Source organism: Cucumis melo, chromosome 1, assembly GCF_025177605.1.
Source record: "Cucumis melo cultivar AY chromosome 1, USDA_Cmelo_AY_1.0, whole genome shotgun sequence".
Lineage (NCBI taxonomy): Eukaryota > Viridiplantae > Streptophyta > Magnoliopsida > Cucurbitales > Cucurbitaceae > Cucumis > Cucumis melo.
The window spans coordinates 7169538-7194758 of NC_066857.1; the positions used below are offsets into that span (position 1 = coordinate 7169538).

At 32.6% G+C, this 25221-nt stretch overlaps 1 protein-coding gene and 1 pseudogene across 2 annotated transcripts; both read right to left on the minus strand.

The window, feature by feature from the left end:
• Window positions 1–342: 342 nt before the first annotated feature.
• On the minus strand, window positions 343–2955 carry LOC103500071 (psbP domain-containing protein 4, chloroplastic). 2 transcript variants are annotated; one of them, XM_008463264.3, is made up of 5 exons: window positions 2506–2955; window positions 1769–1872; window positions 1132–1243; window positions 796–1023; window positions 343–693 (listed from the first exon to the last, which is right to left on the minus strand). In XM_008463264.3, exons 1-5 carry the CDS (start codon window positions 2801–2803, stop codon window positions 629–631), a joined length of 807 nt encoding a protein of 268 aa, XP_008461486.1. In that variant the 5' UTR covers window positions 2804–2955; the 3' UTR covers window positions 343–628. The 2 variants fall into 2 exon arrangements, with proteins under 2 accessions (XP_008461486.1, XP_008461487.1); XM_008463265.3 differs by having other exon boundaries at window positions 1769–1876; window positions 2506–2922.
• Window positions 2956–10800: 7845 nt separating this feature from the next.
• Window positions 10801–17670, minus strand: LOC103500105 (uncharacterized; annotated as a pseudogene).
• Between the last annotated feature and the right edge of the window lie 7551 nt (window positions 17671–25221).

A 25221-nucleotide genomic window follows, 5' to 3' on the forward strand; every position in this document is an offset into this window, starting at 1 on the left:
AAGCTCGGAGTTTGCTGGAGTTTTTCCTTCATAAATTATGTTTTGAATTTGGTTGAGTTAGAGTTCTGTTTTTTGAGTAGGTTGTTTGTTGGGTTTATTGTGACTGACTTTTGGGCTCAACCTTTAAGGCCCATTTGTTTTTTGTCCAGAGCTGATGATTATCACGTGCACGGTTTAATCAGCTCCTCGCAGTAACTTCACTTTCTCGGTGTCTTTTCAGGGTTTAGTGTTTAAGTTTTATTTTACCTTTATATTGTCCATGTCAGCTTACTCACCTAAACTACAATATCTGAGTGTTAAAAGGAAACTCTTTAGAAAATATTTCCTAGGTCTGCATTGTAATTACAACTCTCAAACATTGTTCTTATATATCACTGGCCTGAAAATTATATATTTTCATCAACCCTTCAATTTCAATTACTTTACACGACGATATCAATTCTCTCATGATCAATACAACTACGACTCGATATATCAAGGTCATGTATTCGCCATCAAGCAGAAGTATAAACATATGATAGTGCAAAGCCGATCAATCAAACAAAAACCTTAAGGCTTTGACCATCTATTTGTCCTGTAAATCAAAATGTATATGCATACTACTCCAACTAGTTTCAAAACAACTTCATCACACGACGCGAAACGAATCTGCAATCCTTTTCAAGTCTTTGTAATGTCTCTTCCACTGGAGGCCTAAACCAAAGAAAAATGCTTTCTTTAGTTCTAATGGATCACGATTGATATCTTATATGATTTTAACCCTATATAAACAAGGTGTACTTCGTAGGCTCTTACCATTTGCTGTTACATTGAATAGGTACAGACGATTTCCCGCTGCTGTCGCTGTGATTATAACATGAGGAGGCTCCAATTCAAACTGATAATACGTTCTTCCAGAATACTCCGCCACGCTCATGCTGATCACCTTTCCTTCTACGTTTTCTCCTATAACTTCAGGCCCGAATGCATTGATTACTTTTTCTGGAGGTCCAACCATTTCAATGGTTGCGTCCTCGCCGATAACTTCACAGAATAATAACAAAGTCAGGACTCAGAAGAGTGAGAGGTGGCAGTATAGTTTCTTTGAAATGGAAAGCTGAACAAGAAGCATAAAGTTTTGGGGAAATGCACCATCGGAAAATCGACGAACAGGCGCAACGATTACAAACAGTCGACCTTCCTTCAAGCTTCCGAACCTGAGATCAATCTCTGTCCCACCAAGATCAGCAATTGACACCGGAACCTGCAACACAAAAGCAAATTGTATCATGTCCATTGTTCATGTCTTTCTTTAATCAAAATGAACATGAAATTAACTTGCACGGAGATGTCCAATTAGAATGACAATTTTCATTTCCAGGCAGAGAAATTAATCGGAAATAGATATCATTGGATCTTTCTTTACCATGTTTATAGATACAGGCATCACTCTACTCCTCTAGTCAACAAGGATGTGTCCCAACACAAATTCCAAAGATAATTGTTGGTTTCCTTTTAACTGTCAAGAAACTCGTTCAATTTTAAAATTCTAAGTGGATGGTCACCAATTAAGTCATCCTTCAGTGTGGAGACTGAAAACCACTCAAAGCACCAGCCTAACAATCCAGTCTAATATCTTATTAGTTTAAGTGGTTGATCAAGTTTCATTAGTTTCTCTAATCTGATGAAGAAACTGTTTGAGGTAGAAGCCATTTGTTTCTTTTGTAGCTCTTCATCATCATCTTTAGTTAGGTTAAAACTTAAAAGAGGAATATCAAGCAGCATTTACCTCTTCCCAGTCTTGCGGAACTGAAAAGGCATAAGGAATAATAGGACTCCATCCAACTCCATGCCCACCGGACTTCTCATCAGGTCTACGATATGTCCTCCAACCTGTCTGAGCAGGCAACAAACAAGAAACCAGATATGCTAAGCTTGAGATAAAAAGGAAAGCAGTTCAAAAGCATTCAGTGGTCAAAATGAAATTTGCTGGATATCTATTTATTCAATAACTTAACATTTTTGTATGTTTAGCACAAGAGATTCCTGCGCTAGCAAAACAGAAAGGGCAACGAGAGCAGTATACAAGGCATCTGTTTTCTTCTATGTACAAATTTTAAAGGTTAGGCTACAAATTGTCCTTGGACTTCTAAATTTTTGTCAAATAAGTCACTGAACATTAAAATAAGTCTTTAGACTTTCATATATGTATCTAATACGTCCATCAACTGTCAATTTTATGTAAAAAAGTTGATGAGTATACTAAAGACCACAAATATGAAGGTTTAAGAAACCTGTTAATAACGATAATATACTTTCAAAAGTTCAAAGATATGAAAAAGTTCATAAAAAATGCTTATAACTTAACCATATTGAAAGACTATAAATCGTTGCGAACTTAAAACTACATGAAAAAAATTGAAAGAGTTTAAGGGAAGAATGAACAAAAGTGTTTGATAACCCACAAATTAGAGCAACCAGAAGACTGATAAATGTAAAGTAGAAAAGGAAATGAGAAAAGCCAACCCTGTTCATCTGGTTCAGACAACCCAGGAATTCTGCCAGCAAGAAGGCCTTGCTTAACCGCAGCCAAACACTCGTTTTGCAATCCCAAAGCCGCCGAAGAAAGCAAAGAAACACCGGAAACCAAAACCCATCTCCGAATCAAAGCGGGAGATGAGATGGGGTTTTGGTTGTGGGCACAGTGGAGGGCGGAGACCCGTTTAGGGAGAAAACGGTGAGGATGGAGAAGGGGAGAAGGAAGGTTTTGTTGGTGAAAGATGGAGGAGAATGGGTTAGTGATAAACAATGCGGTGGTTCCCATCCGAAACCAGAAACGATGATTTCTGGAGACGAATTGGAGAATGGAAATGGAGGAAGAAGAGTGTAGAAATTGGAAAAGGAGAGTTGGTTGTGTTTGAAGTTTGTGTGGATGTGAAGGGGGCAGTAGAGGCTACTAACATTTTGGTTTGAATCTCTTTAGACTTTACCACCATTCATTCATTCGATTAAAAACAAAAACAAAAACAAAAACATATGTGCTTTGGGTTTCTTCATGTTTTAAATTTTAATCATACCACAAAAATGTTTTAAATTTTCGTTTATCCTACAATCCATCCTTTTTGAAGCTTAATTTATTTGACTCTTTTAATTTTTTTAAGTTGAAGATGAATGTTCAATTCTCTCCTTTTATATGTTGTCAAAAAAAAAAAAAAAAAATCATTTTTGACCTATTTTCATCCATAACAAAATGAATCAAAATATAACAAAATATCACAATCTATCTAAAATGGATCTTGATGACCATTATATACTATTATCTGTATCTAACTTGTCTTATTTTATCATAGATAAATTATGATATTTTGTTATGTTTATAGTTATTTTTAGAAGTTTTGTCATCTAAAATAATTTTCTTTAAACTAACTTTAACTTTATCGTTAACATTGCTATAAAATAAAGAAGAAGAAAAAAAAGATGGAGATCAGGGAGATAACATAGGAAACACACATGCATTCTTTCCTCTTTAAGAACTTTTGTGTTCGAAAATTACAAATCTAGAAGACCTCCAAGTAGTTCGTATTCGTCTTGTTCATTTGTTTCCATGTTGCTAATTTAGATAGTTGAATCTGCCACAAAACTTACACTAGTGTTATCTCTATTCTACGAAAAATTTCTACCTTCCTGTCAAGAATTTATTTAGGCTTCTCCCTATGACTTAAGTTTCTCGTGCAATTACAAAGTCTTAATTTCACCATGAGAGATGGATTACTTCTCATATGCTTTCTCAACTTATGAAATTTGCAAACGGTCATGAACGGTGGAAAAACATAGTGCCAAAGCCAAACAATAAGCTGCTTGATCAACTTGCTCTAAAATCTTAAATGGTCCAATAAAATGTGGATTAGCTTTTCATTCATTCAAATCCTTAAAATTCTTTTGATAGGTGCTTTATCACCTATAACAAACTTCAAGTATCTTTGCCTCATATTAATTAAATCTTATGTCTATTTCTATCAGGTTTATTGATAATTTGTAGCAATACAAGTTATTGTAGTTCAAAATATAAAAATAACCAAAATAATTGTTGAAAGGAAATTTATTGGGATTGGAAGGTTAATAGAGCAAAATATTCTCATATGCTTCAAATGAGTTAAAACTAGAAAGTGGATGAAAATAAAGATCTAAATTTAGAAGGAAAATAGAAATATTATTGAAATAAGAGGAGTCTTATGCCCTAATTTGCACTCTTAATATGCATATCACAAAATAGCATCTAGTAGCATGCATATCGTAGGTTTTTGTTGCTTTTTTTGCTTCGAATTATGAAGGTGACTACATGTAAACATAAAATGTTGGTTAATTATAGAAGTAGAATTATTGATAAAACTTAATCTTTCATTTTAATCTATTAGTGATATACAGTAAGAGACATCTTTCATTAAGAGAGTGTTTGACACACTAACATGAGATGACTTGAGTTGGTATAATATACAAATTCGATGTTTGGCTCACCAAATTTACATGTTTGTGGAGTTGAGTTGGTATATTATACCAACTCACCCAACTCTCCCTTGTGCCTAACGTTTCTATAGGTTTGTCCATCAACCACCATTTAGATTACCGTTCTCACACTCTAAGAACTAACTTCAACAACTTTCGCACATTCAACTAATTTAAGACTGATTCCAAGCTCCAACAACCACCTCCAACAACAAACTCCAGTGACCACCTCTGACGACTACCCTTGCATGACTAACTCTGACAACCAATTTTAGACTCCAATAACAAACTCCGATGAAAGTCAATTTTGATGATCATCTTCATGCGGTGAATTCTAGGCTCTGACAACAAACTCGTGTGACCAACTCCAAGATCACTTTTGTGCAACTAACTTCTACCTCTAACAACCACTGCAACTACAAACTTTGGCGAAAATCACTTTTGAAAATCAACTTCAACAACAACCTTCAAATTTGACATTTTATATATACAGACACAAACTCACATTGTATTTTATTTAATTAAAATATCAAATGAGTGTTAAGAATTTGGAAAAGTATGTATGTAGTTGAATCGTGGAAAAAAAACGAAGCAAAAATAAACTAAAATAACAAATAACAAAAAAATTAAAACCTCATAAAATGGAGTTTTTCTTTTTTATTACAAAAAAGATTTTCTAGCAAGAATTAGTGATCAAAATGAAGATATGTTCTTAGATGATTTTCGAAATTTGGAGGAACGAAATGCAAAATTGTCAGAGAAAATGCGGTGATATTTCATTGACCACTAAGATAATGGGGGAGATTTGATTAAAATAAATCATAAGAGGAAAATACAAAGCTAACACCAAAAAAGAAAAAGAAAATGATGAAATTCATGAAGAATAATTTAAGTATCAAAGTTTTAATTTCTCTTTTGTTTTAATTTTTATTTAGGTTATTTTTCATAAATATAACAAAACATCAAAATATTTACGACTCCTATAACAAAATCGAAAATCCTATGTCCTATGAAGCTGACCATTTTTTTTTAAATATTTCAGGTTTGTCCTTGCAGATTTTCTTTTTTAAATATTCTGGCTCCGATTTCTTCCTTCTTCCTTTCCATCTTCTTCGTTTTCTTCTTTATCTACCATTTTTTTTATATTTTTTTTAAAATCATGATCATTGTTCTACCATTATCATTATTCTTTCCTTTTTTCACTTCTTCAAATCCCCACTTGGTAAATGATCTTCGCACTACTAGAAAAAAGACCTTTCTTGACTGTTGCATTTTTTATTTCTTGACGTTTTTTTTAAAAAACCGTCAAGAAATGGGTGATTGGAAGGAGAAACCGTCAAGAATTTTTATGGAAGGTCAATTTTCAGCTTTCTTAACGTTTTTTAAACGTCAAGTAATATGTATTTTTTCTTGACGTTTTAAAAACGTAAAGGATTATCTATTAAATTTTTGACGTTTTCTATAACGTCAAGAATATTTAAAAATTCAACATTCTTGACGTTTTGTAAATGTCAGATAAAATGTATTTTTTCTTGACGTTTTAAAAACGTCAAGGATTATCTATTAAATTCTTGGCGTTTTCTAAAACGTCAAGAATATTTAAAATTTCAACATTCTTGACGTTTTATAAACGTCAAGTAAAATGTATTTTTTCTTGACGTGTTAAAAAAGTCAAGTTATATCAATTAAATTCTTGACGTTTTAAAAACTTATCAGTGTTTAACATTTATTTATTGAAATGAGGTGCTTGCAAATGTCTTGTGAATATTTTGAGCAGGTATTTATCATTTATATGATCACATTTGTTTGTAACAGAAAAGTGGTTGTCTTGGATGCTACACGAAGTCGGAACTAAAAACTCATCTGAATGAACCACCAAAAGGTCAACAAATTCAATGTCATGGACTAAGGAAACCTAGCTTATCAGAGAATTTCTGGACTACTAGTACATTTGATGTGAACAATAGTGCAGGTCAATCACAAGGAAGTATGTCATCATTGAGTACAATCAACGATATGCACGATCCACACGGTAGCTCGGGCAATGTACCCAACCTTCAAATTTTCTAAATCATGGTGATTATCTCCTTTCACTCTATATTTTCAATTACTCAATTCACCATGTTTTAGATAAGAACATAACTTTACAAGGAAAATTAACTGTACTTTGAGACTTAAGACTGTTAAATGGATAATTCGGTGAAGTCTGTCATTGTCGTTTGCCGTAGCTTTTTACAACACGACAGTCTCCTTAATTTTTCTATGTGATTATCCCATTTCTTTGAAGATTGACATTGACACAAGTAACTATACTTAGATCTTCACTATAGGTCTTCTTTTGTGGAATCAAACTAGGCAACGTTGGAGTAAGTTGCTGACTGGTTTGCCATATTAACATAATCAAACATCAATACTCCGGAGTAGTAATCTTTCTTGGGTTTCCTCCTGCAATTGGAATATAACTTATGAAAGTTTACTAGGGAGCAACAAGCCATTTTTTATAGTGTCCACTACAAGTCGGGAGCATCGCGTGTGGATAATATGTCATGAAGTTTATGAGAGAAATTGTAAATAGGGAAAGTATTATCATCTCGGATTCAGTATGTTATATATCAAACTATTTCTTTTGTGGGTATAATAATTTTCATGAATACTAATTCATTTATTTTGCATGTTTACAGATTGATACACGAAAACCATACTCAAAGGCCGAGTTAGATGAGGTGCGAGTTGAGTTGGCTGAGTTTTTGGGTTCGTACATACGACCTATGAATTATTTGTGATTCTGAAGTAGGAAACTTTTTTTGGGGGCTGATTTTTTGAATTGTTCATATGGAGGGGGGTTGATTGATATACTTTTGAGACTTTGTTGTGGTTTAGAGTTTAGGTGAATTGTTGATAGGTGAATTGTTCATATGCAGGGGGTTGCCATTATGAAACTTTATGTATGGAGATGATATACTTTTGGGCTAAGTTAGCTAATTAGATGATGTTTAGTTGAATTCTTGAAAATCTGATGAAATTGTTTATATTGGTTTTATAAATGATATGAATATGATGCAAAGTTTTGGAAATGATATGAATAGATGATGTTGAGTTGTCATTTGATGAATATTTGTCAGTTATATGTATTTAAAATGAAACAATTGTTGGACCAATATACAAGACCAATAGGAGCATAATACATGAATAAAAATATAAATAAATTAAAATTAAAAAAATGGAAAATTGCTTACGGTTTTGAAATGTTGTCGCGACGTGATCGCGACGCGGAGCGGCCGACATCCCCAATCATTTAATCTTCAATAGTTAGAAGGTTTGGAGTCGCCACCAATCATATTAAGGTGTGATTGGTTACCACAAAAAAAATTGGTCTACGGTTCGGGAGTCAGTTGTGTGTAGGGAAGGTATTAGCACCCTACAACACCCATAAAAATGATTACCAAAATTTATCTTTTAAACTAAATTAACGAGTTTCACAAAACAAAGTTTTTGTTTGATATTTTTTAAATGTCTCATGGTTATCAATTCATAACTATAAAAAACTAAGTTTGAATTGATGATTATATAGGTGGTATGAGAGCCATTAGAAAAATAGAATTTAATTTTTATTTAAAAAGATTTTTTTATTTACCTCAAGAATATTAAAATATCAAACTTTGATATTTTGATCTCCATCATAGGCCTTTAATGGAAAATTTCATGTATCTAAAGAATTAATGAATTCTAAAGAAAACACTACTCAATCCCATTCTAAAATATAAAATTGTTAGATATACTTTGTTTAAAAATAATTTTATTAACTTTTAGAAATTGAGAAATTTTATGTATTTATGGAATTTTAACCAAAAAATCCATAAATGAACATTATTCTTTCCCATAAATAATACAGTATAAATTAGTTGACAAATATGACAAATAATACAATATAAAATAGTTGACAAATATGACAAATAATACAACCAACAATATATGTTGTCAAATGATACAAGTTGGAGATAATATCTACATATTCAAAAATAAAATATTGGAAATAATATACTATATTAGAAATATATAATGTTTGAAAAATAATATTTGGAAAGTAAATAATATACAGTGCTGAAATAAATACTCTGCCATTCAACCAATCTAATCAAGCAATATCAAACATACTTAATAAACAGTAAAAACAACCAAATTAAACCATACATTTAACAAATTTTAATCAAATGGCTTACTTTAAATCAAATTTAAAGCATAGGTAATTTGATGTAACAATTTTCAAATGACTTAAACCTAACAAAATTAAAGCACACAAACAGATTTGATGTGGTAGTATTCCTAACAAAATTAAACAAAGTGACAAATTTGATGTAACACTATTGTATTGGTATTCAATTGGTTTAACCTAAAGAGTCATAATTTAAAAAAAAATTAAACACAGTACAGTCTAAAATTTGATGCAATAATATCCAATTGGTTTAACCCAACAAAATTAGAATACAAAACAGAGACTAAGGAGAAATAGACTCAATTGGTCTAAACCTAACAAAATTAAAACACCCTAAACCTAAAAAAATTAAACATAGTACAACCTAGGAAAAATTTGGTGCAACAATATCCAATTGGTTTAACCCAATAAAATTAGAATACAAAACAGAGGCTAATGAGAAATAGACTCAATTGGTCTAAACTTAACAAAATTAAAATACCCTAACCCTAAAAAAAAATTAAAGACGATCTAGATAAAATTTGATGAAGGAACAAAACCAATTTAATGAATTAAAAACAAATTAAATTTGAAGAATGGAAGAACAATAAAAAAAACTTACCTTGGCTGAATAGTTTTTTTTTTTGCTTTTCCCTTTTTAATTGATCTCTCCTTCAAGTAATCAAGAAATCCCCCTTCTCTATTTTTTTTTCTCTGTTTTTTATAGGGCACTGAGATGGTAGCTTTTTTTTAAGATTGCAAGATCATGAAGATCGTGTTTGTGATAGTGGGAAAGTGGGAAGAATCGTGGAGAGGGAGGATCGTGGAGAGGGAGGATCGTGGAGAGGGAGGATCGTGGATAGGGAGAATCGTGGAGAGGGAGAATCGTGGAGAGGGAGGGGAAAATCGTAGGACTGGAAGTGGTTGAGAGAAAATAGGGAAAAGATATGAAATTTAATTACTGTTTTCTTTTCTTTTTTTTTTTTTTAAAATTCAAATTCAAATCAACTTAATTTAATAAAAATAAATAAATAAAATAAACTAAAGTAAATGTAAAAAATAAATGGTCAAAATATGATATCTGCAGTTTGCCCCTCTTTGTCCATCTTGAAAATATTTAAAGGTGGACAAAGGAAATAGATAAAGTATTTGGGCCAAAATTTATTTTTTAGAAAGGGAACTGAAAAGATTATCAACCCTAACTCTAGGGCCAGGTTTGATAAATAAAGGACCTGATAGACAGGCTTCGACCTCAGCTTCAGATCTGGGCTCGATTTAACCAAATTCGAAAAGACATCAACCTTAGCTCTAGGACTAGGTTTGATAAATAAAGGACCTGATAGACAGGCTTCGGCCTCAGCTTCAGATCTGGGCTCGATTTAACCAAATTCAAAAAGACATCAACCTTAGCTCTAGGACTAGGTTTGATAAAAAATGGACTTGTCCTGCTTTGGACTTGGTAAAGATTTAATTTGAAAATAAAATATTGTCATTTTCAAAGAAATAAATAGCTCATTGCTCCATTCATTAATCCTATTAACAATTGATTAGTATGGCCACCGGATAGAATAAAACACATATATTATGAAAGCTTTTTAAGTTGTCAAATTCGCCACTCTTTGAATCAAAACTGCAAATGACTGCACTATGTTGTAAAGATCCAATATTGTTTAGTCCTTGGACATCACAAAACATGAATCCCTTTAAGATGTAGACTTCCAATTACGATAACTCCCATCATAGCAAAATTTGTCTGGACTTGTAGACACCTATATTTCCTTAAATCTTATCAAAAGAAAATCATAGTTTTTACTTGGTTTGCAAATACAAGTTGTACTGGATCCTTGCTAATTAAAAAAAATGTAGAATAATGGACTAATGAATCATGAATGTTTACTATCTTTTAGAAACGATAAAAGAAAAGATTGGCAAATAAACATATGTTCAAAAAATATAATAATAAATTTGAAAAAAAAAATGTGACAACAATGCTTGGAATAGGAGTACGAAGAGAGGGGTGAGAGAAAGTTTACACATCTGGAAATAACATTCTAAGAACTAAATGTAAGTTTCCTAGAAATACCCCTGACTTCTTTCAACATTACGAAACCCTCTAAGAAAAGACCTCATGCATAATATCTTCGAACATAATCTGAATTCACAGGATTTTTTAACTCAACGCCATCCATATTAGTTAAAAGTAGAGCTCCTCCTGAAAAAGTTTTTTTCACTACAAATGGACCTTCATAATTAGGAGTCCATTTTCCTCGATGATCATTTTGAAACGGAAGTATTTTTTTTAATACCAAATCTCCCTCTCGAAAGCTTCAAGGATGCACTTTCTTATTGTATGCTCGCATTAGTCTTCTTTGGTAAACTTGCCCATGATTTAATGCTGCCAACCGTTTTTCTTCAACGAAATTCAACTGCTCATAACGATCTCGTATCCATTCAGCTTTATCTAACTTAGCTTCCATGAGAACTCTCAATGAAGGTATCTCAACTTCTACAAACTAAAGAAAATGGTGTTGCCTCTGTTGAAGTACGAACTGACGTGCGATATCCATGCAGCGCAAATGGTAACATTTCATGCCAATCTTTGTATGTTATTGTCATTTTCTCAATGATTCTTTTAATATTTTTGTTAGCTGCCTCAACTGCCCCATTCATCTTTGGGCGATATAGAGTCGAATTTCGGTGATTGATCTTGAATTGCTCATAAAGTTTGTCCATCATTTTGTTATTAAGGTTCTTGGCATTACCCGTAATAATACCCTCTGGGAGACCATAACAACATATAAGCTCCTTCTTGATAAATTTGAGCACTACTCCCCTTGTAACATTGCAATAAGATGCAGCCCCTATCCATTTAGTGAAGTAATCAATGGCCACAAGAATAAAACGATGGCCATTTGAGGCTTTAGGATCAATGGGTCCAATAACATCCATTCCCTATAAAGAAAATGGCCATGGTGCTGACAAGATATGCAATGGAGATGCTGCTACATGGATCTTATCCATATAAATTTGACACTTCTTACATTCCCTTGCATATTTTATGTAGTCTGATTCCATCGTTGTCCAATAATAACCAGATCTAAGTATTTGTCTAGCCATCATATGTCCATTAGCATGTGTTCCACATATTCCTTCATGAATGTCTGTCATAATTTGTTTTGCTTCCTCTTTATCAACACACTGAAGGAGCACCATATCGTGGTTTCTTTTACAAAGAACTTGACCACTTAAGAAAAAGTTCGTGACCAACCTTCTTATTGTGCGTTTGTCATTCTCTGAAGCTTCATATGGATATTCTCTACACTTTATATATTGCTTAATGTCAAAACACCATGGCTTGTTATCATTTCCAACATTCATGCAATATGCTGGCACATCTCGCTTTGTAATTTGGATTGGATGAAGTTCAAATTCAAGATTAAGATCAAACATCACTGCCAGAGTGGCTAATGCATCCGCCATTCGATTGTCTTCCCTAGGAACATGGTCAAATGAAATCTTCTCAAAATTTTGAGATAATTTTGTAACGTATTGGTTGTAAGGTACCGATTTATCATCTCTTATTTCCCATTCTTCCTTGACTTGATGTGATAACTAACATCGAGTCATCCAAAACTTTCAACTTTTTAATACTCATATAGCATGCTACTTGAAGTCTCATAATGCAAGCTTCATATTCAGCGATATTGTGAGTGCAGTCAAAACATAACTTGGCCGTTAGGGGAAAAACCTTTCCTTCTAGAGAAATTAGCACAACTCCAATCCCATGTCCCAACTCATTTGAGGCACCATCAAAAAGCATAGTCCATGTCTCATAATCTCTAATATTCTTTTCAACTAGAAATATGTTTTCATTCGGGAAATCAATCCTCATAGGTTCGTAATCTGCTACTGGTTGAGCGACTAAATGATCAGCAACTGTGCTTCCCTTTATTGCTTTTTTAATAACATAAACAATATCGTACTCTGACAACAAAACTTGCCATTTTGCAATCCTTCCAGATAATGACAGTTTCTCAAAAATGTATTTTATTGGATCCATTTTTGAAATAAGACATGTCGTGTGGTATAACATATATTGCCTCAAACGATGAGCGGTCCATACCAAAGCACACACAAGTTCGCTCTAACATTGAGTATCTAGATTCATAATCGGTAAACTTTTTGCTTAAATAATAAATGGCATGCTCCTTCTTCCCTGATAAATCATGTTGTCCTAGAACACCACTCATGGAACTTTCTAATACTGTTAAATACAAGATTAATGGTCGCCCTGGAGCTGGAGGTATCAGTACTGGTGGGCGCTGCAAATACTGCTTAATTTTGTTGAAAGCTTCTTCACAATCCTCATTCCATTTTCCTGGGTTGTTTTTACGTAAGAGCTTGAAGATTGGTTCGCATGTTGGTGTTAAATGTGAGATAAATCTGGATATGTAGTTCAATCTTCCCAGAAAACCTCAAATTTCTTTTTCTTTTTTAGGGGATGGCATTTCCATGATAGCCCTTACTTTATCTGGGTCTACTTTAATCCCTTCTTCGCTGACGATGAATCCCAGTAGCTTTCCCGAAGTTGCCCCAAATGTACATTTGGATGGATTTAATTTCAATTGATATTTTCTCAAACGATCAAATAATTTTTGGAGTGTGGTTGTATGATCTTCATCTGCCTTGGATTTTGCAATCATATCATCAACATACACCTCTATTTCTTTATGCATCATATCATGAAAAAGTGTAACCATTGCTCGCTGATACGTTGCTCCAGCATTTTTCAAACCAAAAGGCATTACTTTGTAGCAGAATGTTCCCCAAAGGGTAATGAATGTCGTTTTTTCTCTATCTTCTTCAGCCATTTTGATCTGATTATATCCTGAAAAACCATCCATGAAGGAGAAAGTTGAGTATCCTACAGTGTTATCCACAACATGTCGATATGAGGTAAAAGGAAGTTATCTTTTGGACTGGCTCGATTTAAATCTCTATAATCCACACACATTCTCACTTTTTCGTCTTTTTTGGGCACTCGAACAATGTTTGCCACCCATTCAAGATATTTGGAAACTGTGAGGAATCCTGCTTCAATTTGCTTTTGTACTTCCTCTTTTATTTTAATCAGTACATCAGGTTTCATTTTACGTAGCTTTTGTCTCACTGGGTTGCATTTTGGTTTTAAAGGTACTCGGTGTACTACAATATTCGTACTTAATCCCGACATATCCTGATAACTCCAAGCAAAAATATCTAAATACTCACGTAACAAATTGATCAGTTTTTTTCCGTGATTCACTGGTCAATGATGTGCCAATTTTTACCTCTTTTGACTCCTCTTCAGAACCCAAATTTGATTGCTTCAACTAGTTCTTGGTGAGGACCAAGAACCTCATCTTCTTCTTCTACCATTCTTAACAATTCTGAGGATATTCCCACATCATCTTCATCGTCACTTTCCTTGTCAGATTCCATAGTGTATATTAAGGCATCAAGGGTAGAACTGGAATTACTAACATCTTCATTCTTATGAATATTGTCTATGAAAGGGTTTAGACTTTTGTGTTTAATTTGCAAATGCAGAAAAGAAAACAGAGAGAAGAAAAATTAGAATGAATGAAATGAAAATGTGGAAATTTCATTAAATAACAAGAAAGCAGTACATTAATGTTGTAAAGCAAATAAATACTATGGCCTTGGACAGAGCCATTCGAAAAATAAAAAATTTAAACAAATAAAAGCTTAATCATTACTCTTGAAAATCTCTTGAAAATGTAGGTAGATCTACAATATCCCAATTGTTAAGCTCAAAATCAGGCGGACATGCATAAATTGTGTTGCTTCAAATGATGCTTCCCTTGCCACTGCTACAACTGATAAACTTTCCATCTTCGTTAACAAATCATCCTTCAAATCAGAGTTGTGTGATGAATGACTTATACCAGCACTCTTGAAAATATCATATAATTCTGGTATAAGTTTTATACTTGGATCAAACTCCCTCATCTCCAGCTTTGCCAAACGTTTTTTCTTCTTTTCCTCTTGAAGCCTAATCTTGTCATATATGGATGGCTTATAGCCCAAACCAAACTTTCCATCATTGCTCGATGTTTTTAGAAGTGTCTCTAAGTTTTTATTCAAAGAATATCCTCCACCTCCCATTATCCTAGTGGTCATAACTTCAACTTTAGACTTGTGTGGCTTTATCACTTCATCTACAGTTGCTTCCATCATAGTTGCATGAGCAATTTCAAAAGAGCGAAAAGAACACTCTAATGCTTCTTCCGTCGCTTCAACATATGGGGTTGAGACTGGCTTTGTTATTAAGAAATCTTCCTCTCCCATCACACAAATCAACTTACTCCCAACAATAAATTTCAATTTTTGATGCTATGTGGATGGCACCACTCTTACGGAGTGAATCCAAGGACATCCTAATAAAAAACTGTACGTGGGTGTTATCTCCATGACTTAAAAGACTATGTTGAAAATACATGGGCCAATTTTAACTGGTAGTTCAATGTCATCCATTACTTCTCTGTGTGACCCATCGAAAGCTTTCACAACCATAATACTTGATTTTATGTGTGACATATCCACGGGAAGCTTCAATAGTGTAGATTTAGGCATTATATTTAGAGCTGATCCGTTATCCACTAAAACTCTTGCAATGACGTAGTCTTTGCACTTCACTTGAATATGCAGTGCTTTTGTATGACCTAAGCCTTCAGGAGGAATTTCGTCATCTGTGAAGACTATGGAATTTGAAGATGTAATGTTTCCAATAATTCCACTAAACTTTTCCACTGAAATGTCATGTCCGACATGTGCCTTGTTCAAAATATCTAATAACACTTTGCGATGAGGCTCTGAATTCAAAAACAACGATAATAAAGAAATTCGAGCTGGAGTATGATGCATTTGCTCTATGATCTCTATATTCACTTTGTTTTACTATTTTCAAGAATTCATTTGCTTCCTCATCCGTGACAAGCTTTTTGTATTCTATATCTTTTGCAATGATAGACATCTCCACATCTTGGTCTTTGCAATGATCTTTCACATTTCTTTTCTCATTTTTCCTACCTTGCTCCAGACCATCTGAAGGGATTGTTAAGTTATCTGGTTTGTAGCATCTTCCACTTCGGGTTATCCCGTTGATTCCTATAATGTTATCAACTGAAGGACCTGTTATGACCTGACAATCATACCGCCATGCCACTGCTTTTAGATCCTTAAATTTGAAAGGACTCGACACTTGGATCGTGAGTTTTTTAGGATTGCAAAAGCTGGTTGACTCATTATGACTTTCTTGATAAAAAACTGTCAAAGGTCTTGGTAAAAAGGAATCTTCCTTTTCTGAAACTTCATCAATTAAAGCACATATTTTACTGTCTTTCTTTTCGTCTTTTCCTTGTCCTCTATATACCGTGAGTATCTTTGAATCCATAAGTTGTTGTACCTTGGATCTAAATTTTTGGCATTGTTAGACAACGTGGCCTACAACTCCTTGATGGAATCTACAATGTCTGCTTTCATCATACCCTCCATATCTTATGTTAGGGTCTAGATATTCATGACTAACATATCCTACTTCAAAAAGACCTTCAAAAAGTGCTTCCATAGGCATCACTATCTCATGGACTTCATTCTTGCACTTGTCAACAAGGCTATCCACAACGTTCACTTTTGGATTTTCATGATCAGGCAGTGGATTTTCGTTAACATTCGACTTCTCACCAGATTTTTTAAAGCTCAACCATCTAGCATTAATTAGAGATTGCACCTTTCTTTTCAAAGCCAAACGTGATAATCACATCGAGCATTTGAATCATACCATTTTGGGTAAGGAGGTTGTATAGGAATCAAATTGGAATAGGAGCTAATTGTCGATTTTGAATTAGTTGAGGTAAAAGCTCTGTATAAGTCATGGGAATCGGATCAAACCGCCATGTATTTGAATTGGTTTTGCTACCTTGACCTTGTACAAATGGTCGAGGAGAATTTGAGTTAACGGGTTTTGGAGTTTCAGAGACGGTATGGGCTGAAATATAACTATTATAAGGGATATGATAGACATTGCTTATATATGACGGAAAGTTTTGCTCATATTTTCTCTGACCAAAAATTGATTTGTGCTTCCCTAAATTAGGAAAACCAATTGCATGAACCTCTCCTTCTTTCTTCTTGGATATTGTTCCTTTCTTTATTCCACCATATTCAGTTGTAGCCTCCACTAACCTCCCGTGTTTTATCCCATATTCAATTCTTTCGCCAATAACGATAATATCAGAAAAATTTGTTGATGCATTACCAATCATTCGCTCATAGAATGGAGCCCGCAAGGTATTCATAAACATAGATGTCATTTCTTTTTCTGTTAACGGTGGTTGAAGCTCGACAGCTATATCTCTCTATCATTGAGCATATTCTTTGAAGCTTTTCGAACTCTTCTTCTTCATCCGTTGCAAGTCTAAACGGTCTGGGGCCATATCAATGTTGTGTTTGTATTGCTTTAAAAATGCATCAGCTAAGTCCTTCCAAACGTGAATGTGTGCATTATCTAATTGAATATACCATCGACTAGCTGGACCAGTCAAGCTATCCTGGAAGCAATGGACTAGCAATTTATCATTATTAATATGCGCCACCATCTTTCTGCAGTACATTATAAGATGAATCCTTGGACACGTTGATCCATCATATTTATCGAATTCAGGAACTTTAAACTTTTCTGGAATGATCAGGCCTGACACCAAGCACAATTGTGTTGCATCTATATTTCTATAGACATCAGTTCCTTCAATTGCTCGCAACCTTTCTTCCAAAACATCTAACTTTTGCTTAGCCAGAGTGTTCACGTTTTGTCCCATGTCTTGAATTTTAGCCTGAGCTTCCAAATGTTCTATACCTGGGACAATGGGTGGAACAACATACAGTGGGTTCGTAGGAACATAGTGTTGAGTGGTTTGAGACTGCAGAACATTCATGTGGTATGGAGTGAATCCTTGAGGAAAAATGGGATCATTTATGTCTTGAATTGGATTACTTCATTTTAGCCTGAGCTTCCATTGAAAGCAATTCCAGTATTTTTGAAACTTGTTCCCCAAGATTATTAATCTCTTTTCTCATTTTGTCCATGTCCTTATCTTTTTCTTCCATGATTCGGCTTTTATACCTAGTATTGTAAGGATGATGAATTGGAGTAGGACGAGTTATATTTTCCTTCTTTTTTTAAATAAAATAAAATAAAAATAAAAAATAAAAAATTGAAGTAAAAGAGAAGAGGGGAAAGAGAGAGAGAGATAGAGATAGAGAGAGAGAGAGAGAGAGAGAGAGAAGCAAATCTTAGTATATATAAAATTCAAACAACAATAATAAAATTAATCAAACAAACATAATGTAAGTTTGACAAAATAAAGGAAATCAAACTGAAACTAGAAACAAACAAAACGTAATGAACATCACTGATATTGTCAATAGCAAAATGAACAATTAATGAAAACGCCCAAAATGTCCTAGTTCTCTGCATATCATCTTCAAGAATCTATTTAGATCATCTGCATGAGGTTGCATTGAGAAAAAATTAACTCTCAAATCAGCTGCCCATTCTGCAAAACCATTTGCTCTTTTGGACACCATTCTGAGAAATTCGATTTTCTGATCTACACGTTCCACTAGCACTTGGAATCTCTCGTTTGCAGATCATAATCAACCTTCATTTGCACGTAATTTGTATTCAATGACTCATATTCTTGTGTTATCCTCTTACTTGAATTTTGAAGTGCAGTAAGTTGAAAGTGTAAGGAATCGGCATAATTTTTCAGTATCTCATACTCTTCAGAGCGCTCGGCCATCTTCAGATGTAGGCTATCAATAGTTTGACGCAAAGAATGATTTTGTGCTTCCAAATCCATTATTTGTGTTTCTCGTTTTACAATTGATGTATTCAAATCATTGACAAGCTCGAGAAAATATTCCTTCCCATTTTCTAAATCTTTAATATATTCATCTTGCGACACCATTATTGCTTGTAATGTTGTCTTCTCATTTTTCAAGCTCCTATTTGCTTTATTCATTCACCTCATCTCCTTATCTAAAGTCTCAAGATCCTTTTCTAATTTATCTTGATTTTTTAAGAAACTCTTAGTCTTTTCGAGTTCGTTCTGCAAATAAGTCGCATGATCCATCCATTGACTTGTCTCTTTACGAAGTTTCTTGTTCTCTTGCTCTAACAGTCAATTTTTCTCTTCTAGTTCTATGCTCTTCCCAACCCACTGATTTGATTGTTCGAAGCTTGTCTCTTTTTTCCTTTCAACTACCTCCCTTGAGATATCTATTATATTCTTCCTTCTATTCGCCTGCCATGCCTCGTACCCACTAGTAACTCCTTCGTAATGTCCTTTGTCTTTTATCTTTCTTATAAATTTCCATGTGCATACTGCTTGACGTTTTTTCCATTGACAATCTTAAGGATCGTATGAAAAATCAGACTCTTGTAGATTATGAGTTGGTGGTATAAACTGTTTGAGCCACACCTGACGCAAAACTAAAAATGGTGTATAGTTAACACCTCCCCATGGTTCCAACAAAGGCACACTGTGAAAATCTCCGCATCTATATATCACCGCCTTTAAAGGCATCCATTGAGCCTTCCATATGACATTTTCAAAAGTCAGTTTTGCAAAGAAATACAACCAAGCCTCCTTCCTTGGATATGTTGGATCCCAAACTGCCATACCAAACTCACTGATTGTGTTGCACATTAAATTCCATGGGCTACTGAAATCTAACCTTGGACACCTAAACTCTGCGGGAAATTTGATATGGCTGTGTATCCAAATATATAATAAAGGAACACAACAATTCAATTTTCCTTCCCCTTTATTTCTACGATAGTTAAGAGATCGAAAAGTTTCAGTCAGTATAGGTATAATAGGATTGACTCCTCGTTCCATTTCAAAAAATAATTTGGTCACTTTCCAATCAACATAACCCTCTGCTTTAGGAAAAATCACTGCTTCGTAAATGCACAATGCCAAGAGTGTAAGACCTTTGTCTTCATCAATGTATGTTTGTGTCATCTTTATTAGATAATCAAAGGGCACATTCTCTTCTCCACCCTTAACTTTTATATACTTTTGAATTTCTGTGGCATGGACGGTTTCTAAAAACTTTGACAAGGTCCTTTTTGTTGTTTGCTTAGGGATAAAGAAATAAATAATTTCTCTTTCTTTTTCAGGCATGCTAAGCATAGCTTGATATTCTTCTATTGTTGGCAGTAAATCACATGACCCAAACGTGAAACAACCATATGCAGGATCCCAAAAATTAATTATGGCTCTTAAGGCAAAACAATTCACCGGTATATATATCAACTCTGCTATATGTCCATACTTCTTCGAGAACATGAATCTACACTGAGGTGTCAATGCTTCCCAGATCATCTTTAGATTCGCTAAATCATTTTGTGTAAAAGAGAGTTGGCACCTGGATAGTATTGATATTTGGGAAGAATTGTTTATACCGTCCCCAAATTTTTGTTGCATTTCTTCAGCCCATTTAAGAACATCACTTGGCTCATCAAACTTAGACTCAAAAGATGAATGCATTGACATATTGGACATCTTGGTGTTTCAAGACTGTTTTTTTTTTTTTTTTGCACAACTATGACAAAGGGAAAGACAAAAAAAAAAGAAAGAAAAAAAATTGTCACTTCACTTTGCACAAAATAAAATAGGATATAATAAAACAAAAACAAAAACAATAAAAATAAAACTAATAAAATAAAAATTAAATTAAATTAAAAAGTAAAAAGTAATAATAATAATAATAATAATAATAATAATAATAATAATAATAATAATAATAATAAAAATAAAAAAATGAAAAAAATGAAATAAGAAATAAGAAAAAGTAAATGAGGTTTTCATGCACTTTAATGTCGTAATGAAAGTTGAACACTACTCTCCTTATTATTATTTTTTTTGAAAAAAATTATTTAATTTTAGAAAATGTAATATTTTTCACGTATCTTTACAAGGGTAAACATTACTCTCCTTTAAAGGATGTATAATAAATAATTATTTAAATCAAGCTTTTCCTAACAAATCAGTATTGTGATTGGACCTTTCTTTCTTTCTTTTTCTTTTTTTTTTGAAAACAAAGAAATATGTATGATTTAAAAATTTTAGAAAAATGCAAAACTTTGTTTAGAAAAAATAAAAATAACCTGGACAATTTAACTTTTAGATAAAAAATATGTCAAAATATAATGTCATGGTGTTGGTATCATCTAAACTCCTAGAAGAAAAAGGCCCTCAAATTTATTCCAATGTTATTTCAAGAAATAACAAAAGAATTAATCTGAGCGAGGACTTTTCATGTGCCTGCACGGGAGTCAAAACCCCTCGAAGGTCAACACTACTTCATCCTCAATTCTAATCCTAAAAGGTTGTAGCCTGGGTAGAGGGCTTGTGAGTGTGTGTAAAATGCATGATGACTAATTTAAAATAAATGTACCAATAAAAATAGTACAAATATTTCATATAAAAAATAAATAAATAATTAAGTGAACCAAAGAATTATAATAGAATAAGAATAAAAGATAAAACATGTAACGGCTCGACTCTCTTACACATTATTCAAAATTCCCTAGTGGAGTCGCCAAGCTGTCGCGACGTGATCGCGATGTGGAGCGGCCGACATCCCCAATCATTTAATCTTTAATATTTAAAAGGTTTGGAGTCGCCACCAATCATATTAAGGTGTGATTGGTCACCACAAAAAAAATTGGTCTACGTAAATTTAGATTTAAGGTTCGGGAGTCAGTTGTGTGTAGGGAAGGTATTAGCACCCTACAACACCCATAAAAATGATTACCAAAATTTATCTTTTAAACTAAATTAACAAGGTTCACAAAAAAAGATTTTGTTTGATATTTTTTAAATGTCTCATGGTTATCAATTCATAACTAAAAAAAACTAAGTCTGAATTGATGATTATATGGGTGGCATGAGAGCCATTAGAAAAATAGAATTTAATTTTTATTTAAAAAGATTTTTTTATTTACCTCAAGAATATTAAAATATCAAACTTTGATATATTGATCTCCATCATAGGCCTTTAATGGAAAATTTCATGTATCTAAAGAATTAATGAATTCTAAAGAAAACACTACTCAGTCTCATTCTAAAATATAAAATTGTTAGATATACTTTGTTTAAAAATAATTTTATTAACTTTTAGAAATTGAGAAATTTCATGTATTTATGGAATTTTAACCATAAAATCCATAAATGAACATTACTCTTTCCCATAAATAATACAGTATAAAATAGTTGACAAATATGACAAATAATACAACCAACAATATATGTTGCCAAATAATACAAGTTGGAGATAATATCTACATATTCAAAAATAAAATATTGGAAATAATATACTATATTAGAAATATATAATGTTTGAGAAATAATATTTGGAAAGTAAATAATATACAGTGCTGAAATAAGTACTCTGTCATTCAACCAATCTAATCAATCAATATCAAACATACTTAATAAACAGTAAAAACAACCAAATTAAACCATACATTTAACAAATTTTAATCAATTGGCTTACTTTAAATCAAATTTAAAGCATATGTAATTTGATGTAACAATTTTCAAATGACCTAAACCTAACAAAATTAAAGCACACAAGCAGATTTGATGTGATAGTATTCCTAACAAAATTAAACATAGTGGCAAATTTGATGTAACACTATTTATTGGTATTCAGTTGGTTTAACCTAAAGAGCCATAATTTAAAAAAAAAAAAATTAAACACAGTACAGTCTAGGCAAAATTTGATGCAATAATATCCAATTGGTTTAACCCAACAAAATTAGAATACAAAACAGAGGCTAATGAGAAATAGACTCAATTGGTCTAAACCTAACAAAATTAAAACACCCTAAACCTAAAAAACTTAAACACAGTACAACCTAGACAAAATTTGATGCAACAATATCCAATCAGTTTAACCCAATAAAATTAGAATACAAAACAGAGGCTAATGAGAAATAGACTCAATTGGTCTAAACTTAACAAAATTAAAATACCCTAACCCTAAAAAAAATTAAACACGATCTAGATAAAATTTGATGAAGGAACAAAATCAATTTAATGAATTAAAAACAAATTAAATTTGAAGAATGGAAGAACAATGGAAAAAAAGAACTTACCTTGGTTGAATAGTTTTTTTTGCTTTTCCCTTTTTAACTGATCTCTCTTTCTAGTAATCAAGAAATCCCTCTTCTCTCTTTTTTTCTCTGTTTTTTATAGGGCACTGAGATGGTAGCTTTTTTTTTTTAAGATTGCAAGATCATGAAGATCGGGTTTGTGATAGTGGGAAAGTGGGAAGAATCGTGGAGAGGGAGGATCGTGGAGAGGGAGGGAAAAATCATAGGACTGGAAGTGGTTGAGAGAAAACAGAGAAAATATATGAAATTTAATTACTGTTTTCTTTTTTAAAAAATTCAAATTCAAATCAACTTAATTTAATAAAAATAAAGTAATAAAAGAAAGTAAAGTAAATGTAAAAAATAAATGGCCAAAATATGGTATCTACAAATGTCATGAAAAATAGCTTTCTTGACGGTTTTAAAATGTCATAAACGACATTCTTGACAGTTCCAAAATGTCATGAAAAAGCATACTCTTGAAGGTTACAAAATGTCATAAACAATCACTTTCTTGACGGTTAATAAATGTCATGAAAAAATGTACTCTTGACAGCTTTAAAATGTCATAAATATTCGTATTCTTGACGGTTTCTATCATGCATCTCACATTCTTGACGGTTCTAAATTGTCATTAACACTTATACTCTTGACGGTTCTAAACTGTCATGAAAAATTGAATACTTGACGATCATAAACTGTCGACGTTCACCATTCTTGACATTTTTAGCAACCATCAAGAACTTTGTCTTTCTTGACATTGGATTCAATGGCGATTTTAAAACTGTCAAGAATAATCGTTCTTGAGAGTCTGTTTTTGTAATAGTGTCGTCATCTCTCATATATTTCCTCTTGCTGATCTAAACAATCGTCTACCACAGCTAAACGGTCTTGGTTCAAGATTGTGTACTAAATATAAAATATCTTGGTACACGATCTTGAACAAAAATCATTTAGATCTTGGTACATTATTATCTAGCTCTCGGTACACAATCGTGTACAAAATCTAAATGATATTGGTACAAGATCGTATACCAAGTATAAAAGATCTTGGTACATGATTTTAAACAAAAATCGTTTAGATTTGGCACATGATCGTTTAGCTCTTGGTATGCAATCGTGTACCATTATCTAAACAATCTTTGTTCACGATCGTTTAGAAGAAGAACTGCACATGCGCTTGTTGCCGATTAATTGCATGTTGACTGTGGTATTTGTTTTTTATATTTTCCATTGTGGGCCTATGAATATTTTCTGTTTTTAAAACTGTTCTATATAGTATAAATATTTTGCCGGTTTGTTATATTTTTTAAAAACCCTTTTTATTTATCTATGTTAGTGTAAAAAATGTAGTGGGTTAATATTATTGTTCATTACCAAAAAAAAAAAAGAAAAAAAATAAAAAAACTTAAAACTAAAACTAAAAGAAACACAAGAAAAAGCGTAATACATATCTTATTTAAAGGGTAATTATAATGGGTAGCAATTTTTAGAATAATTAAAAAAAGTACAAAAAATATAATATTTTAAATTAAAAAGAAAAATTACATTAGTTACCCCCGACATATGAACTCAACTCTGTACCTTAAACACGATGTATGAACTCCACAAGACATATGAACTCTAGACATCTTATCTCCATTTAACGTCCCTAATAGATTTTTATTTCTTAGTTGATCCGGATGGTACCTATTAGAGTTAAAATGACAAAAAAAAAAAAAAAAAAACTATAGAATAGAATAGTGATAGGCTTCTGTATACATCTATGTATAATTCGATTAGTCACGTGATGTTATATACTTCTATCAAAGTCTAATCTAAATCGCTTAACCAAGATGAAATCTAAAATTAAATTTTAGTTGAGTAAAAAAAAATCTTTTAAAAGTGTGAGGCATTGCATACATGTGATATTTCTATAAACTTTTATTAGGGTCTATTAGCATATTGTAGGATTTTTATTGTCTCCTTGACCTCAAATTATCAAGGTGACTCCATGGATAATCAGTTTATCACTAAACACAAACCTCAAATAAATAAAGTATGGAATGATTATATAAGTTATAAACTTCTATTATTATCATAGAAATAAAATATAAAATTAAAATTAATTAGTTATAGAAATAAAATTAGGGATAGAATTTAGAAAAATTGCATTAGATGACAAGAAAATTTAGAAAAAAAAAACCTATAGCACTTCTTTTTTGTATATTGCGAATATGACAAATATGATAAAAAATTAATGATATTAGACGGCTATCAAAAGGTTATCGGAGGGCTATCAGAGGGTTATTAAAGGGTTATCCACTTTTAAATTTGC